Source organism: Chionomys nivalis, chromosome 2, assembly GCF_950005125.1.
Source record: "Chionomys nivalis chromosome 2, mChiNiv1.1, whole genome shotgun sequence".
NCBI lineage: Eukaryota > Metazoa > Chordata > Mammalia > Rodentia > Cricetidae > Chionomys > Chionomys nivalis.
The window spans coordinates 5,438,999-5,457,737 of record NC_080087.1 but is presented as its reverse complement, the minus strand read 5'-3'; the positions used below and the strand labels follow the sequence as shown (position 1 = coordinate 5,457,737).

Here is an 18,739-nt window from a genome sequence, read left to right as displayed (position 1 = left end):
GTGCTAAAACCTTTTACATTAAAAAGTGAGTTATACAAGACCAAAGAACATAGCATCCATCTGCAGAAACAAATGGCATTTCTATGTTCTAGCAATGAACACAAGTAAAATTAGGAAAACATTCCATGTGCAATACCATTCAAAAAAATCAAAATATTTTGAAATAAATTTAACAAAACATACCAGACTTATAACTGCAGCTGCTATTACAGTTTGAAATCTATAAATTAAGTAAATTTCATCAAAACATTCCAGATATTTTTTATATTAAAGAAATTTAACAGTTTATGCAATGTAAATCCTAGGTTTGGGATTTATATAGTCACAGTTACATAAAATATTTTATCTTTAATGATAATAGATTCTTTGTGAGCCGATTTAGAGAGCAATTCTCTAACAGGAGGGACAGCATCTCCATCTGGAAACTGAAGTCCCTGCAAGAGGGACTGAGTCTAGCAAAAATGACTAGACCTATGAAAGGAAGGACCGAATCTCCTGCAGGAAAGACAGTGCCTTGCAGGAATGATGGGATCCCTAGGAAGAGGGACTTAATTTATTCTCTGTGAAGGCTGGAGCACCAGCAGGGTACCGATCTTTAATTCCAGAGACTGTATGTTCAGCAGGGTGGACTGATACATCCACAATTTGGACACTGAGCCCCCAGTAAGATGAACACACCTGGACCAGTCATATGTGGGAGTTAAACATGCACTTTACAGTGGTCTATGCTCTACCTTCCTTCCTGAGTTCAACCTCTGTTCAACTTCTCCTTGACCTTCCAAGACTACCCACCTCTCTCTCTCTCTCTCTCTCTCTCTCTCTCTCTCTCTTTCTCTCTCTCTCTCTCACACACACACACACACACACACAATGTTGAGGGTTGGGGTTTTTCAGGGACCTGTTTGGGGCTTTTTATTATATATATATGTATATATATATATTAATATACATATATATTTTATATATAATTAAATTCTATATATAATATAAATACATATACATAATTTTTTTCTTTTGGTTGAGGGTTTTTCTGCATAGCCCTGACTGCCCTGGAGCTCACTCTGTAGACCAGGCCAGCCTTAAACTCACAGAGATCGGCCTGCCTCTGCCTCTTGAGTGCTGGGATTAAGGGTGTGAGCCACCACTGCCTGGCTGTTTTTGTTTTGTGAAGGCTTCTGATTTTATGGCTTCCTCTGTAAACTCTCCACTCCCCAGCACTGCTCTCTGGTACCTTTCTGACCAGAGGATAGAGTGTGGAGTTTGCACACCTGGTAAGTCCATGGGGCTGCCGCTGATAGTGTCAGGACCGCCCTTGGTAGGGCAGCCCACACCCAGGGGTGTGGGTGGGAGAGCAGGCCAGGCCTCCCTGAGGTGGGCTGCTGAGCGATCTGACGGCCGACCTTCTCAGCAGTTCTTTGTTGGGACTGTTCCCGCTCTTTCTTGTGCTCTCTGTGCATTCACAGTATTTCCGTGTGACCAAGCAAGCGCTGTGTTGATGGGTTTTCTGTTTGGATCCTTGGTTGTAGGTCAAAGAAGAAAGAATAGCTGAACTGGAAACAGAAAATGCTATTCTGCACCTGAAATTGGCAGAGGTAACATTTTCTTGTGTCTTGTACACTGATAGACCAACATACCCAGCATGAGTAGTGTTTGGAGTCAGCTCCTGTACATGCGACTTTCATTTGATCTTCTGTACTATTCAGTGAGGTAGAATGAACTCTCCAGGTGACACTTAGCATGTCATCCTATGCTGGAATGGGAATGAATCCTAAATTATCTTGGTGCTCACAAGTTTTTAAGGAATAATCCATTAATGATACACCCAGCAGCTGTTTCTTAGCAGGTTCGTTGTATAATTTGTGCATCATGAAGTCCTCCACGTTAAGTTGTACAATTCAGTGTTTACTAAGTCTGCAGATACACAACTGCTACAGACTTTATGTCGCTGTAACAAAATACCTGAGACTCCCTATTATTTACAAGGAACATTTGTTACTTTCAGTTTTGGAGTCCAAAATTAAGGCACTTCAGGTTTGATGTCTATGGCCAGCTCATTCCTCTAATTGGCACTGCCTAGATGTCCTCATGTGGTAGAGTGGATGAGCAAATCGCTGTCTAGCCTTGTCCATTTATGAGGGTAGAGTCTTTATGATTTCACCCTGCCTTTATATCACCGCAGTAGACATTGTCAGCGTAAGTCTTGGACGGGCAGTGTAGCCCCTAATCAAGCTATGGAAGCTTGTTCCTAAGCCCCCCTTTTCAGTTTCCCTTAGGGCCTTTTTACTTCTGAACAGTTCCATACCAGTCCAGCAGACAGACCTGACCCAGCCACAGCCCTTCATTCTGTCTACAACGGATTGCTGGACATCCCCAGGAGCACCTTCTGCTCTCTTCCATCCTATTTGAGGGAACTTATCTGCTCTCAGGGTCAATCAGGGACTGAGCAGAAACTAGAAGTTTGTGTTGGACAGGGCCCTTCCATAGGAGTTCAGACACTGTCTCCATCACAGGAGCACATCAGAGGCTCAGGTCCTGCTTTCTTCTCTGCTCTAAAGAGTGAGGGCTTCTCTGCCTGAAAATGAGCTCTTGGCTAGGGTGAGCACAAGTGTGGCTCACTGAGATGTGTGGCTGGTGTCTCTGAGAGGCTGGGCCTGCCGACATCCACTGCTTATAAAGACAATGGAAACACACAGGAAAGCAACAGAATGAGGCAGAACCCACAGTCATCACCTTCTTTGTTTGGGGCCTTTTCACTGACACCTGCGGAAGCCAGTATAGAAGTCTGGCCAGCCCTGTCTTGTCCTGGAGCCTGGATATTTTCTCTGCCCTCCTTAAGTCTTAGATGTTCCTTCTAGCATGCCACAGGGAGTACTTTCTGTTACCTCCTGCAGTGCTCCACAGAAATCCAGAAACCTTTGCTGGTTTTGGCACTGCCCTCAATTGAATGCCCAAGCCCTTGGCCTCTCTGCAGGTTGGCACTCCTTTTCCTGTCACTTCTCTCCTGAGGTCTGTCACTCGCAGCCTTGGCTTGGGCTTTGTCCCTTCTACCTGGCCAGTGCCTCCTGGCCTAGCCCCACGACCCCTAACCCTGAACTGTCCACGCTCCTGGGATTCCTTTCCTGACTCTCCCCACTCTAGTTTAAGCTCCATTGGCTTCTCTCTTCCTGTGTAGTGTGTATCATGGACTATCAGTTTCCTTTTCTTGGGGGAAGGTACCTGCGGTGTTTTCAAGGTTTTAAAACCTTACATTGTATTTTCTTTCTCTGTGTACCAGGAAAGGATGAACAGGAGCAGGCGTGAGGCCTGGCACGACGCTCTGCTCAGAACAAGGCAGTGTCAGCAGGGAAGCACCCATGCAGCCTTCCTCCAGCTCACTGCCTGACTAGGGCAGAAGTGACCTCAGCACTGCCAAAATCACCATGCGTGCACGGAATGCTGAGTGGCGTAGGGCTTAGGAGAGCATGTGTGTCAGAAGAGGCTCAACAAAGCTCTCTCAGACGGGTTCAGCTCCCCTGCTCAGTAAAGAAAGCCTACAGCACGATTAGCATCTGAGCGAAGATGAGATATGAGTAGCTTTTGGCCGGTAGACAAATGACTTGAGATGGCAGCAGTGGAGACTTAGCCTCATAAGTCACAGTTGTTATTTTTATGTGTGGGTCTTTTACCTGCAAGTCTGTCTATGACCATATGTGTGCCGGGGAAAAGAGGGCATCCAATCTCCTGAGATTGTGGTTACAGTTATGTGAGTGCTGGGAACCTGAACCCCGAGTGCTCTTTAACTGCTGAACTATCTCTTCAGCCCCCACAGTGGTTATTTTAAAGTTTAGTGCTAGAAAGTGTTTGTAATAACGTAAGTATCCCATGCCCCAGCATTGTATACGAGCTGCCCTTAAACTATCAGTGACTTCTGAGGGAAAAGCCAGGAAAGCAGCTATCTCACTTAGAATATTTGGCAAGTTTCAATGTGAGATTGTGGTAGATATTTTTATACCGTTGATTAAAAACATTGTTCTACCTTATGTTAAAAACAATGTGACCAGGCTGGGAAACAGGAAAAAAAATCCATCTGCAAACAGGATTAACCTGTCATGGTCAGATGTGAAGGTTGAAGCTGTGTCTGTTCAGAAGGGATTCAGATAGCACTCACAGATTCTCCCCCACCTTAGTAAAGCCAGCCTATCTTTGAATAGGCTCACAGCTGTCTGCTTTATGTGATAAAGCACCTTGATTCAGTTTAGCTTTGCCATTTTTTCCTTCTGTTCATGAAGCAAACTCCATTATTCCTAACTAAAGAGAAAAAGCATATGGTTAAGCTCACATAGCATGCTATCATGTGTCATTGAGAGTGACTGCTAAACCATACCACATCCTTTCGTCTGTTCATCGTCAAATCATCACGCTGAAAGTCCTTGGGATCGCAGCTGGGGTTGGACAGGGCATGTGTGACATGACGCACAGGATATTAGCTGCATTGTTCCCCAAGTTCCCTGAAAACTTGGATGCAGGCTGTTTCTGGAACTCTATCACGCACACAGATACGGCAATTGCTTCCTACTGGCCTGAGTTCATGGTAATGAGACCTCCAGAAGTTGGTCTGGACAGCCCATCAGAGCTTTGCTCTTGCTTCACACAGCCCCAGTGCTCCACCAAAATGATGAGGTTGTTAAATGGGTCAGATGTCCATGATGGCACAGTGAGCTGTATTACAGAGACTGGTCATATAACTTGGGTTTGTATTTCCTAAGAACCTTAATAATATGGAATATATGAAATCATGAGCTGCTCTCAAAGCACTATATTGAGTTAGAATTGTTGGAGGGAGCTAGGCAGTGGTGGCGCACGCCTTTAATCCCAGTACTTGGGAGGCAGAGGCAGGCAGATCTTTTTGAGTTCAAGGCCAGCCTGGTCTACAAAGAATTCTAGGACAACCTGGGCTGTTACACAGAGAAACCCTGTCTGAAAACAAAACAAACAAATGAAAATAACAACAACAAAAAAAAAACCATAAAAGAACTTCTGAAGGGAATTGCGGTGAACACTCACCCTGCGTTATTTGTCGAAGAACCACCGCCTTACATGCCCCTACTTCATAACAGGTCACTTCAGGATTGCTGGCTGTAGGCCGCTTCTGTATCCTATGGGCTTTTATGATCGGTTGTACAGTTAGACTGTAGTGGCTGATAATAGCATGATCAGTTGTGCTAACTGTGCTTTGATTACACAGAAGCTTCAACAAGATGTCAAGGAGTTTCGGAATTCTTTCCTGGTGCTCTTACAAAGCTGTCAGGAGGAGTACCAGAGCTGCCTGTCTGACGTAGCGGCTGTTGTACAGAGGGCAGAGCTGAGCAATGAGGCTCTTCGAGGTGAGACCTCTGTGAACAGTGACCAGCCTGGGACCCCAGCCCATGTCTTTTTACTCCTAGCATATGCTAAGTGATGGCAATAACAAATACTGTGCCACTCACACCATGATGAGACACTCCCTCCCGTGTTTGACGGTCTGCCTACCTGCCCTGTAGCTCACCTCCTTCCCCCCGACACCCACATAGCATGTTCTCAACTGTGATGTTCAGGGCCATGAGCTTCCTGCGTCAGATTTCCTCCAAACTAGGAGGTGACGAGTTCTCTTCTGCCCGTCCAGTTGTCACATCCAGAAGTCCCGCTTGTCTCCCTCCAGCAGCACTGCGTGTACAAGAGCCCCGTTTATTCCCCAGTGCCATGCAGTCCACACCTGTGGCAAGTCCTAAGGGAAGCTGATCATCATGCTGCTATTTCAAGAGGTGCATCAAAACGTGCTCTGTGGTTAGGCTAGCATCTTAGCTTAGATAGCGATTGCCCTGGGATCTCACAGTAGTCTCCATAGTACAGTTCATTTCATGTCAGAAGCCTTCCGGCAGTTCCTGAGGCCTTGTAGGTGTGCATATGTATGTGTGCATACATATGTGTGAATGGTATGCTTGGATACATGTGCACATGTGTGTGGTATATGTGTATGTGTTACATGTATATGTGTGGTCTATAGTGTATTCATGTGTATGGTTGTATGTATGATATGTGTACATATGTTCATGTATGGTGCGTGTGCTGTGCATGATGAATACAGGTAGAGTGTCTGGTCTGTGTACATGGGTAGTATGTGTAGTGTGTATATAGTACACATGTATGGTCTTCACTTGCCTGCTGCATGGGAAGAGTCAATCATCCTTCCCAGGAGGAGCGGGAGCGAATCATGACAAACTCCCTAGGAAATGCTGATATGCATGTGGAATGATTTTATGGCCATCAATCACTACCCACAGGAGCGCTGTACATGCTGTGCCTGGGAAATGCAGCCAGGAGGGCATCCTGGGCTGTTGTTCCTCATGTTGCCAAGGGTGGGGGAGTCCCAGAAGGTCCTAGTCAACTAAGACAGCATGTCCCCTTCACCAACGTCCCTTGCTCAAGCAGCCCTACTCCATAACTCTGACAGGAAAGCGGGCAGCAGCAGTTCATGTTGTAGGCCGAGGAAGATGAGAGGCCAGCAGTGAGCCAAGCTGAAGAGCGTCTGTGTAGATTGCTCACCTCTGCTGTGTCGGAGACAGGCACCAGGAGTCTGTGTGAAGCAGTGTGGGTCTTCCTGTAAAAGCAGGGTCATCCGGATAGGACAGAGAAAACGTTGGGTCCCAAGATGTGTAGTAAGAGCCAGAAGTCAGCCCAACTTCTGCTACATGTCCTTGTCCCACACAGAGGGGCGACCTCATGGAAACCTGTATAACCTGAGCAAGTTCAAGCTGGGGACATGTCAGCTCCCAGTGGGTGGCCATTAGACCAGGACTCCTTGGGAATCACTAGTTACCATGAGCATTGAGCACCCAGAACCTCAGCTGGAGAACCCATTGTGGCCCACAGCCCCCCCTCCCCCCAAACACACACCAACCTCCTTATGATTTAAACTTTTCTTCGCTAGGAGACCACAGAGTCTCCTCCTGAGAACCGGACTGTAACCTGGGGGTGACCTGTCCCTGCAGCTTCTCAGTCAGAGGCTACACACCTACAGCAGTGCTTGCAGGAACTGGAGTCACGCTACCACTCGGAGCAGCAGAGGAGGAAGGCCCTCCATAACAGCCTGGTGGTGAGTGCCTGCGTTGCCAGCACAGAGGTTCAGCAACTCGGAATATGCCCAAGGATGAGCGTGAGGCCTCACCTGAGTGACAGCTGACCAAAATTGCTAGAATCCCATAGGAATGCCTGTGGGCAGGAGTCACAGCCCAAGGTAGGGCCGAGGAAGTGAGAGAAAGCCAGAAATTGTCAGGATCAAGCATCCTCTCCACCACTGGCCACTCTGCTCAGCCAAGAAGCAGTGATGGAGGCAAAGAGGTTCACCAGAGTATTGGGATTAAGAGCACCCGTAGCTGTGGTCTCTTTCGGTACTATGATCACATTGGCAACACCTGAGACTGACAGTTAAGCTGATGAGGTGTGGGACAGGTGAGTAGGGGGCAACTTTTTCAGGATATAAGAACCCCAGAACCTCAGGGTCCCTGGGGTCTCACAAACAGCTTTCTCCCTCCAAAGTCTTGCTCTGCCTCCCTCAACCACAGAGGAGGATGCAAGGATCTCTTGCCTTCCCAAGAGGCGTAAGACATAAGGTCCCTTGGAAGACCAGCAGTTCAAACTCAGGCCTCCACACACTAACACGAGCAGCTAAGGTCTGTCGTTCATCTGGCCAACTTTTCAAAGGTGATTTCCATGGTGTGTTTTTCTTAGTGCCTCTGAACCCCAGTTACTAATTTCCCAAGGCCTATGTGTCAGCTTCTGGTGACACAGGTCCCCTGGACTTCCACAGTCCTTGAGAACCATCTGCTTACCTGTTTCAGTGTTTAGAACGCTGGCCTTAGAGGATAGTTTCCGGGTACTTGTACTTTAGCAAGCATTGGCTAAAGTATTTTAAGGAATTTTGTCTTTTTTTAAATCACTTTTTTAATTGAAAATTTCTTTTCCTGTATCATATTTCTGATCATGTTTTTCCCCTTTCCCAAACCCTCCCAGGTCCTCCCTACCTTCCTACCTACCCAATTTTATGTTCTCTTTCTTTCTCTTAAAAAGAAAAGCAGACTAAAACAACAACAAAAATGTAGGCAGAGACTGCTTGTTTGTTTTCCAGCTGCTCAGACCCAAATAATCACACAGAAACTCTATTAATTACAACACTGTTCAGCCAATGACTAGGCATATTTCTAGCTAACTCTTACATCTTAAATTAACCAATTTCTATTAATCTGTTTATCACCGTGAGGCTGTGGCCTACCAGTAAGGTTCTGGCCGGTGGCTGGCATTTTTCTGCTTCAGCAGCTACATGGCATCTCTCTGGCTCTGCCTACTTTCTCTCTCTATATATATATATCTCTGTTCAGATTTCTCGCCTGACTTTATCTACTAAACCATTGGCCGAAATAGTTTCTTCAGTAACCAATGGTAATAAAACATATTTATAGTATACAGAGGAAAATCCCACATCAAAAAACCAAGTATGTGTGCACATGCACACACACACACACACACACACACACACACATTTTGATCTTCACAGCACTGCTGGTTCTTAAAGAAAAAGTTCCCCTGTTGTAGGAGGCCATTTGTTTGTTCCTGGCTGCCCAGACTCAAAATAACCACTCAGAAACTATATTATTTAAATCACTGCTTGGCCAATCACTTAAGCGTATTGTTAGCTAGCTCTTATGTCTTTGGTTAGCCCTTTTCTATTATTTTATATTTTCCATAAGACTCATGGCCTACTGGCAAGGTTCTAGCTGGCAGCTTGTGTCTTTCTCCTCTGGTGGCTCCATGGTGTCTCTTGACTCCACCTTCTTTCTCCCTGTTTGGTTTAATCTTAAGAAAAGCCACCGACGCAAATAACTCCAATTAAACCAGATTAGGCCAAATTTATTTATTTATTTATTTTTTATTTTTCGAGATGGTTTCTCCGTAGCTTTTTGGTTCCTGTCCTGGAACTAGCTCTTGTAGACCAGGCTGGCCTCGAACTCACAGAGATCCTCCTGTCTCTGCCTCCCGAGTGCTGGGATTAAAGTTGTGCACGACCACTGCCCGGCTCAATGCCCATGTTTAATAAATGCAGCAGTCTCTGGTGGCGTGAGACAGCATGGCAGGGAGAGGAGCCCACACAAACCCTGTAGACCACGTGGTCCTTGAGCCTAAATAGCCAGTGGACATGGTCCTGACCCTCCCCGGGAAGGGGTCAGTGCTTGACAGGCTGGGAGTTGGAGTCCAGACCAAAGTAACTCCCAGGCCAGGGGCTGGGGTGACGCTTCCAATCATTCATCCCAGACTCCTTGGATATAGGGGTGTTAGAGGGCTTGGGTCTCACTTTCAATCAAATACTCCCAGCATTCATTTTAATTTTCTCCACCTAGCTCTCCTCTGCCCTATCACAGGCCAAGGCAGTTTCTTTATTCATTAATCAATAAAAGCAACACATATCCAGAAGGGTTTTCCACACCATCCCCCTCCCTGGAGAATCCAACAAGAGCTCATGAAAACAAGGCATTCCCACTTCTCTCCAGGTCCTAAAGACCTGGGCAGGTGCACAGAGCCTACTTGTAAGCATTTGGGGCAGTACTGTATGCCATACAGACAGACAGGTTCCAGATGTGCTGACCAGCTGGCTGAAGTATACCACCCACTGATCTCCTCAGTACCCAGCCAGAAAGCTCGCGGGAGAAGAGAGAAGGAGCCTGGCCGTGTGCGGAGGGCTCTCCGCAGTGTTCACGAATACCCACTAGGCTCTGCCACGGCTTTGTGTGCCCTCATTTTCCTGATGCCTTTGATGTGAGAAGGCAAATTTCCTGTAGCTGAGGATGATGGAAAATTGAAAAGGATGAGACAGTGTTGATGGGCTGAGCCTGCTTTAGATACAGGAAGCCAGACAGGCGTGGGTGACAGATGCAGAAGAGCATAGGGTCCCCACAGCAACGATGCACCCTGAGTCCACACAGGTTCTGAGAGTGAGGTCATGTTTGAGTAACTATTGTAATCAGACTTTCTTTGTATTACCAGCTCCCAAATAATGGCACAGAAACTTCTTATTAATTATAAAAGCATGGTCTTCTTAGCTTAGGTTTGTTTACAACTACCCCTTAAGACTTAAATTAGCCGTTTATATTCATCTACTCTCTGCCATGTGGCTCTTTACCCTCCTCCATTCTGTACATCTGACTCCCTATGTGTCTCTCTGGCAAAATCCCCAGTGCCTCAGATTCTCCCCAAATTCCTCTCTTCTTGGAGGTCCCACCTAGTCTCTCACGCCCAGCTATTGTTCATTCAGCTCTTTATTAAACCAATCAGAAGGTGCCTTAGGCTGAGATACATCTTCACAGTGTACAAAAAAGATTATCCCACAAGCTATGGATATCATTAGGCCACCTTGATGACTTCCAGACAAATGCAGGCAATGGTTTCTGCTTTAGTTGTAGCATCTTGACTGCTGGACTCCTCTGCCCAAGTGTTGACCATCCCATCCTCCCTACCCCCTTTCTAGGGTGGTGCCTAAACTCTGCATGTATGGGTTGGTTGGGTCCCACCTCCTCTCCCTGTCTCTCACTTGCCAGCCCCTAGTCGTACCTTGTTGAAGCTTTCCAGGGCTGCTTTTCCATGTGAGTCTTTCCTACCACAGTTACTGGTGTGCTAATGGTCCTCGCATTTTCCTGAGTGTTTTTCAATGGGGAGTGGGGCTGGGTGGAAGAACCAAGGCTATCTGAAGGGCATCCAGTCTTTTGGTTACAGGATGCCTGGTTACTAGGTATGCTGACTGGTTGTCTCCAGCCCGAGTCAGCTATGTGAGTCAAAACTGGCAAGCCAGGGAGGGCTCCAAGAACGTTAACTGGAGGCCTGCTGGGTTAGGAACCGCAGTGGTTCCATGGAAAGAAAGAAACCAGCCAGACTCTGCCGGCTCCAGGCACCTGGGCAGCAGTGAGACTGAACTGAGTGAACGGCTAGAAAGCGGTGACGTCATGGCTGAGCTCGGGATGCTTTGGAATGCTTCAAGGCAATCCCCCAGGTGTCAAACACCCTACAGGGTCTGGGGCACTAGTGCAGTCTGAGCAGCAGGCTCCTCGAGGTCAGCAGTAAAGACCAGCATTGAGTGCTATGTGGACAGTATCCACACAACAACCTAAATCCTACCTTTATCTGCTCCCTCTGACCTGGAGGAGGCTGTGTGCTGTGAGCACAGGTCACTTCATTTTGTTGTGTTCTAGGTGGTAAATCATATTGTCATCTGGATGATCCCCTGGAGGGTCAGGGCACAAACCACAAGCCAAATTCTTGAAATTCCTCCCAAAATGCCTGAGAGAGTTAGCCCCTTGATATTAGGAAATGGATTTTTGTTGCTACTTAAGGAACAAATCTGTTAAGGTTGAATAAAAAAACCCTGAGTAGCACCGAGCTGGCGACCCTGTGGGAAACCTCAGAGGTCAGGGCAGTGTTGAGAGTTCTTTGTTGTTGTAGGAGCTGAAAGGAAACATCCGAGTCCACTGTCGCATTCGCCCCTTTGTGTCGGTTGATGAGGAGCTGGTTGGCCCGACTTCCCAGAACTGGTAATAGACTTTCACTTTCTGTCTGTGCATGGCTTGGGTCGGGGCTATCCCAACTCAAGGGAAGAGAAAGGCTTAGGATAGTGGCAGGAATTGCATTCCCCTGTGCTCCCAGCCCTATGCTTGGAGCAGCTCCTGACGCCTAAGTGAAGCTGACTTTTGGGATGGCTCTCCGTGTTGATGATGCAGGGCAGACCCAGGGAGAGCAGCTTTCATTGTGGCCAGATATCTATCTGCATAAGCTTATCCATTGGGCTGTCTCTGTCCTGTCCAGTAGCAGGGTCCCACCCCACCTAACCTCCCCTTTAGGTTGTACCAAAGGGGACATCCCTTCATCCTTCCTTCTAGAGACTTCTCTCATCAAGGCTAAGGAATGTCAAGTTGTGATAGTTGATACTTTTGACTCACAAGAAGTCTTGGTGGTGATAGTATAAAACAAAATGAGTACTTGCTGACTGAGCTCAGCAGGACATGTCCCGTGTCCGGTGTCCCATGTCCCATTCTCCTAAGAAGCCTCCTTCCTTTCGTGTCTGCTCCTATCCTCTCATTTCTTTGTCCCCTATCCCTGGGCTAGGCTGGTCTTCTTGGGTCTGCAGTGGGTGTCGACTCCCTGGCCTGCTCCATGCATTGGATCCTGTTGTCCCATCCCATAACAGTTTTACTCTTCTGAGAGGCCTCGCTGAGACTTTTCTGTTTCTATTACACACTCCTAGTGTGACACATGCCATCTCTTGTCCATGTGTGTGTGTTGCACGTGTACATGTTTGTATAGGTGCATGCACACATGCTACAGCAGGGTGCTGGGTACCCTCTTCTGTCATTCCTGTCATGTTCTTTGGAGGTAGCGTTTCTCCTTGAGCTTGGAGCTTGACTTTTCACTTGGTTGGCTCCCAGCGAGCCCCATGCTTCCTCCTATCTTATCCCTAACGTGTTATAGATATGCAAGACCTGGACGGGCTAGTATGGGTGCTAGGATTCAAACACACATCTTGAAGCAATATGGCCAAGACCCAACTATTGTCTCTGTTTTCAGTGGTGGCAGAGATCTTTTCTTCTCAAGTCTTCCATTCTGCTAGCTGTGGAGCATAAGATGCTTTCACAACACTGTCCATAGCTGTTTGTCCAAAGCTGCGGCTGGAGAAGAGCGTGTCCTGTGAGACTTAGTCCTGAAGAGCGTGTCCTGTGAGACTTAGTCCTGAAGAGCCGTGTCCTGTGAGACTTAGTCCTGAAGAGCGTGTCCTGTGAGACTTAGTCCTGAAGAGCCGTGTCCTGTGAGACTTAGTCCTGAAGAGCGTGTCCTGTGAGACTTAGTCCTGAAGAGCCGTGTCCTGTGAGACTTAGTCCTGAAGAGCCATGAGCTGTGAGACTTAGTCCTGAAGAGCGTGTCCTGTGAGACTTAGTCCTGAAGAGCGTGTCCTGTGAGACTTAGTCCTGAAGAGCCGTGAGCTGTGAGACTTAGTCCTGAAGAGCGTGTCCTGTGAGACTTAGTCCTGAAGAGCCGTGAGCTGTGAGACTTAGTCCTGAAGAGCGTGTCCTGTGAGACTTAGTTCTGAAGAGCGTGTCCTGTGAGACTTAGTCCTGAAGAGCGTGTCCTGTGAGACTTAGTTCTGAAGAGCGTGTCCTGTGAGACTTAGTCCTGAAGAGCCGTGTCCTGTGAGACTTAGTCCTGAAGAGCGTGTCCTGTGAGACTTAGTCCTGAAGAGCCGTGAGCTGTGAGACTTAGTCCTGAAGAGCGTGTCCTGTGAGACTTAGTTCTGAAGAGCCGTGAGCTCTCCTGAAGGCGCCTTTCACATCCTATTCACAGGCTTGCTTCTGTTACACTGTCCAGCTGTGCCCATCTGTAGGGTATAGCAGTCACACACACACACCCAAATCTTCGGTCTAAATGGTGCAAACTGAGGCAATCAGAAGTGCTTTCTCAGTCACCCCACTGCATCCCACACTCAGATGCCGAATAGTTCCGATGCAGATGTTTCCAGTATGGCTGGGTCACTAGACTGTTCCTTTCCCTCCTAGGTCAGAACCTCCACTGACGCTCTGGTTGCTTATTCTCCTTCAATTTTTGTTTTGAAACATACTGGTTTTTCAGGTTCCTGGTTCTTGTCGGCATTGAGCTCCTGTAGGCACACAGTCTGACATTGTTTTCCTTATCATTCCTGTCCTAAAACTGGTGTGTGGCGGGGGGGGGAGTCACCTATTGCGTGGATCTTAGCCCATAGCTGACCCACCCTCGGGTCACACACAGAAGGTGGGGATGTGAAAGGAAAGGTGGGGTGTATAGCAGAGGTTCAGGAACCGAGCATCAGGGGAGAGCACCCAGAGTCCAGTGTAGAAATAGAGCAGCAGATGTAAGAAGATAGCCAGTACGTAGAGTTTGGACGTCAGGAAGAAGTGACCTACAATAGCGCTCTGATAACCGCTGTCTTGTCTCTGCAGCCCCACCCCTGGAGAAGTGGTCCACGCTGTTGATGACGTAAGTAGTTCCTAGTGAGTGACATCAGAGATGCTGTCATTGCCACATCACATCCCGGCGTCCTGGGCCCCTACACTCGGATAGAAGGGGCATGCGTTGGTTTCATTCTTTGTACCATGCTGACCAGTGTTGGCCTTCTGGTTCAAAAGACCAAGAAAGCAAGTGCTAAGATTTCAGTCATAAGAAAATATGAAAGCAGTGAAGTGAACTATGGACTTTACAATTCTGAATTTGAAGTAGGCCTGACTCTTTCTTCTTAATCTCCTCAGATATCTTGGTTTATCTACAGACAGACTTCTTGGTAGTAATGGGAGCCCAATACTCAGCTATGGCTGGATATGTATTATTCTCATGGGTTGGGGAAGTCCTAGGTGACTGTACTGGACCCCCGGTATCCATGATAAAGGAGGTTTCACAGATGATAACCATGACTCAGCATGCAGAACGCACTGCGAGAGATGCTGGGCTGAAAACAGATCTCAGGGTGGGACTGAAGCCAACTGAAATACAAGATGTTGCTAAAGCTCTAAGCTCCTCACTGTTTCAGATACGCTGACTACCTTTACACCAGAACCTAGAGCCTCCGTACATACTGAGAAGTGTGGAGGGAAAGAACTACACATCTGTGGTCCCCTTCCCGTGAGAAATACATTTCAGTAGAAATAAGTAGTTTTTGAGGGGAAGTTCATTTTTATGGGTGATCCCATCTAAGAACAAAAGATGAAACTGGAACATCACCAGAAGCCATTCGGGCCCTCCAGTAGTCCTCTGTGGGTGTTGCCGGCCTTGGGGCTGACAGTCTTCGTGAAGGTATAGTAGCATGCACTGAACTGGAGATATGATGATCTCATGTCCTTATGACAGGCCCACATGCTATCCACATGATACCTGTATCCAGATGTTATCTCCAGACCAGCATACTGAGGATGCCTCACTAGAAAATGAATATTATTGTCCTAACAAATAAATATGCATTATAAAAAAGATAGAGTAGAGGAGGGAGAGGCTATAACATACAACTCCGATTATACAGTGGTTTCCATGTGGCTTTCTTAGACACAGTTGTGAAGGGTATTGGGGATATCTGGGGACTTAGAAAAACATAAATGATTTCCTAGACCATGAGTCAATAATATGATATGGTATGGTATTGTATGGTATGATATTATGATATATAAAAGTTGTTTACCCAAGTCTGACCTCCCTTCAGGGAGAAAACCACCCTTATATGGGGTATCCATCTCCAAATTTGAAAGAGAGATCAGGGAGCTTCCATCTCCAAATTTTATGAGGAAAGAAAGGTCAGATGTCCTTGTTCCCTCTGTTCTCAGATTCCTTTAATGAGAAGTCACCCTTCTGTCAAAGTGGCATGCTTGGGATGGCAAGTTCTGTAGCTGTCATTGTTTGAATATGAACATCCTCCAAAGGGTCTTGTGCTGGAAGCTTGGTCCCAAAATGGCATATTGGGAATGGGTAGAGTCTTTAAGAGACAGGGCCCGGAGCAGGGAAGATGGCTCGGTGGGTAAGAGTACTTGTTAGGCAAGCATGAACCCTTAGCACCAACCAGGTATGAGTGTGCTATAATCTCAGCATAGGTGTGCAGTGGGGCACAAGCATATTCTCGTAGCCTGTACTTCTATGAAACCCTTTCTCAAGGTAGTAAGGAAGAGAGTGATGAAACAAGGTACCTAATGTCTTCATTTGGTCTCTTCATGCTTACACACTCATGCGACACACACACACACACTCCACACAAAGATGGTGCTTACTGCAAGGTGATTAGGTCACTTCTAGAGGGAGCCTGTGTAGCAAGAATTGGTTGCTATAAAAAGGGACAAACTGTTCCCCAATGCCTCTCCCTTCTCATCCTACCATGAGATCTTTCAGGCACACACACCAACTATGATGTGATGTAGAACTATGACAAAGGTTAAGCCACCAAGGTCACCTCATCTTTGAACAACAAAACTGATCTAAACAAAGTTCTTGGTGCATTACCCTGCTTCAGTTATTTTTGTCCTAGCGACAGAAAGCAGGCGAGCTCAGCCACTCTTCAAGTAGCACCTACCTCACAAGGTATGATGAATAAGATGTTGATTGTTTTAAGAGTCCTTGTCCTTTGAGGAAGCACGTGGTAGCTTTACAGGTAGATTGAGATGGTTTTCGTTTTCAGTTTAGACTGTGCTAAAAAAAGAGAAGTAGGTGTGTGCAAGAATACAAGATTGAGCGGGCTAAGTGTTTAACGCAGGGTCTTGGATACTAACACTGTAAGTTCTATGTCAGTGTACACGTTAGAAAGTCTAAAAAGCAAGTTATATTGGGCCGGGTTGTTTTATATTTTGCTCTAACTTATTGCAGCTATCACAAAATAAATTTAGAAAGCTACTGACTCCTAATACTGGCAGTTGGGATCTAACTTGAGATCTCAGGACATACGGGTACAGTGTGACTAGTCTAGGTCATGAGAATTAGTGTGGCTACTCTTTCAGTCATGAGGGTTAATGCAGCCACTCTCCCAAGTCATAAGAGCTAGTGTGGCCATTCTCTCGAGTCACATGGGTCAGTGCGGCCCTTCTCTCAGGGCATTAGAGTTAGTCTGACCATTCTCTCAGGTTACAAGAGTCAGTGTGGTCACTCGGGCAGCATGAGTCTGTTTGTCTGCTCCGTGGTGGTGGTTAGCCTGCATGTGTATGTGTGTATGGTGTGCATGTATGCAGTGCCTGCAAAGGTCAGGAGAGGGTTGGATACTCTAGAACTGGAGTTACAGATGCCTGGGAGATGCCTTGTGGGTGTTAAGAGCCAAGCCCAGGTCCTGTGCAAGGGCAGCCAGTGTTTCTAGCCACTGAGCCATCTCTCCAGTTCCTGCTCTGAAGGTTGTTGGTTCAACAGTCTGCTCTAAAAGTTTGTTTCATAGAAATCAGTCTTAAGATGGTGTATCATAGATCTCAGCAACCTGGAAATAGTTTTAATCAGTGATTTGATGACCTTACATTTTTTGTTTTTACAAAGGGTAAAGTATGATAATAGTTGTTTCAAAAATTAACAGAGCCTCTGGAAATAAACACCTTTAAGGTCTTTAAAATTCTTTTCTTTAAAGCCATCTTTGTTACATTTATTTGTTTTGTATGTGACATATGCAGATGTCAGTGGACAGCTTGCAAAAGTTGCTTCTCTCCTCCCAGCTTGACACGGGTTCCAGGGATAGATCTCAGATTGTCAGTTTGGCAGCAAGCTCCTTTAACCTCTGATCCCTCTCACCAGCCCCCAAAGTATATTTTGTTCTGTCCCACACACTTTGTATTGCCTCAAGCACCAGCATTGCTAAGGCAAGCAAAAGGAGACTTACGGACAAAAGACTCCAGGACTTGGGGTTTAAAGACATTCCAAGCTGATTGCCGTGGTATACATCATTAATCCCACATCTTGGAAGGCAGAGGCGGGTAAATCTCTGTGAGTTCCACATCAGCCTGGACCACATGGTGAGTTCCAGGACACCTGGAGCTACATAGTGACACTGTATCTCAAAAGAGCAACAAACAAAAACAAGCAATACCCCCCCCCCCAATACAAAGACATTCCATTCTCAAGTTGCTAGCCTTTTCTCTCATCCCTTAGGTGAGCTCTCAGAGTACCAGCGGCTAAACAGCCCCTACTGTAGCCTTTCTAGCCTGCAGCCTTCTGGTCAACCCTCATGAATTATCCACTGAGAAAACACGTCCTTGGGCAGGTTTCTTCCAGCTGGTGGGGAAATCAGATTGTGATGCTTCTTTATTCTACCACCCCTTAGCAGACCTCCCAGGACCCTGCCAAAATTCCACTCATCACATTCGGAGGTCTTAGTGTTTTCAAGTCTTACTCAACAAAGTAAGATATTTCCTTTGATTGTGGCATTTTGGGTTGTGTTTAAGACGTATCAGCAGAATGCAAACTGTTTAATAAGTAGGTCTGCATGTTAGGACTGCATGTAATCTTATCTGCTGAGTGAGTGAGTGGTTAGTTCATGGCCTTGTATCTCTTGGCTTTCGTGATATTTTTATTCCTAAAACCTAAAGAGTTTGAGTTTCTGTTGGCTCCCTGTGATCTCAGTGCCAAGCACCTCTCAACTTACCCTGTAAGTATGAACAGATTCACATGGCTGCCCTTGTCCTGGAGAACCCTACAGCTTGCTTGTTTCCACTTTTCGTTTGATCTACCTCTTACTTGAAAGACTCAGGAGAATAGCTTGTTGGCTTTGCAACAAACACCGGCTGACTGCAGTGGAGGTTCTTCCTGCCACTGACTTGGATTCCTAAATTCCTATGACACTTTGAATAAGCTGTCCTACATAGTTTTGGTCCCCATACGTGTGTGTGTGTGTGTGTGTGTGTGTGTGTGCGTGCGTGTGCATGTGTCTGTCTGTATGTCTGTGTGTGTACGTAAGTGCTTCCTTGCAGGTGAGTCCAGAGACTCTCATGGCCCAGTTGGGAAAAGGGCCATGGTTACCCTGGTGACTCCCATCCAGACGAGCACTGTACTGCAGGGGACCAGGGTATGAACACTGGGGCAAAAAACCAAACAAAACCTGTTTAAATAGCCAATAGAAGTCACTGGTTTATGTGAATAAGGGACATTTAGTTATGTGAAAGGGGAGATTTGGAGCACAGGCAGGCAAGAGCATTTAAACTGTCTTGCTAAAAAT

The 18,739-nt window shown here is 46.6% G+C and overlaps 1 protein-coding gene across 1 annotated transcript in view; it reads left to right on the top strand.

Moving 5' to 3' along the window:
• Kif25 (kinesin family member 25) overlaps positions 1 to 18,739 on the top strand; it is a 37,414-nt gene that overhangs the window by 2,117 nt on the left and 16,558 nt on the right. The window contains exons 2-6 of the mRNA XM_057753603.1: positions 1,527 to 1,592; positions 5,225 to 5,363; positions 7,008 to 7,111; positions 11,503 to 11,591; positions 14,025 to 14,061. Of these exons, the coding sequence (XP_057609586.1) occupies positions 1,527 to 1,592; positions 5,225 to 5,363; positions 7,008 to 7,111; positions 11,503 to 11,591; positions 14,025 to 14,061 (435 nt within the window). The remainder of the gene's footprint in view (positions 1 to 1,526; positions 1,593 to 5,224; positions 5,364 to 7,007; positions 7,112 to 11,502; positions 11,592 to 14,024; positions 14,062 to 18,739) is intronic.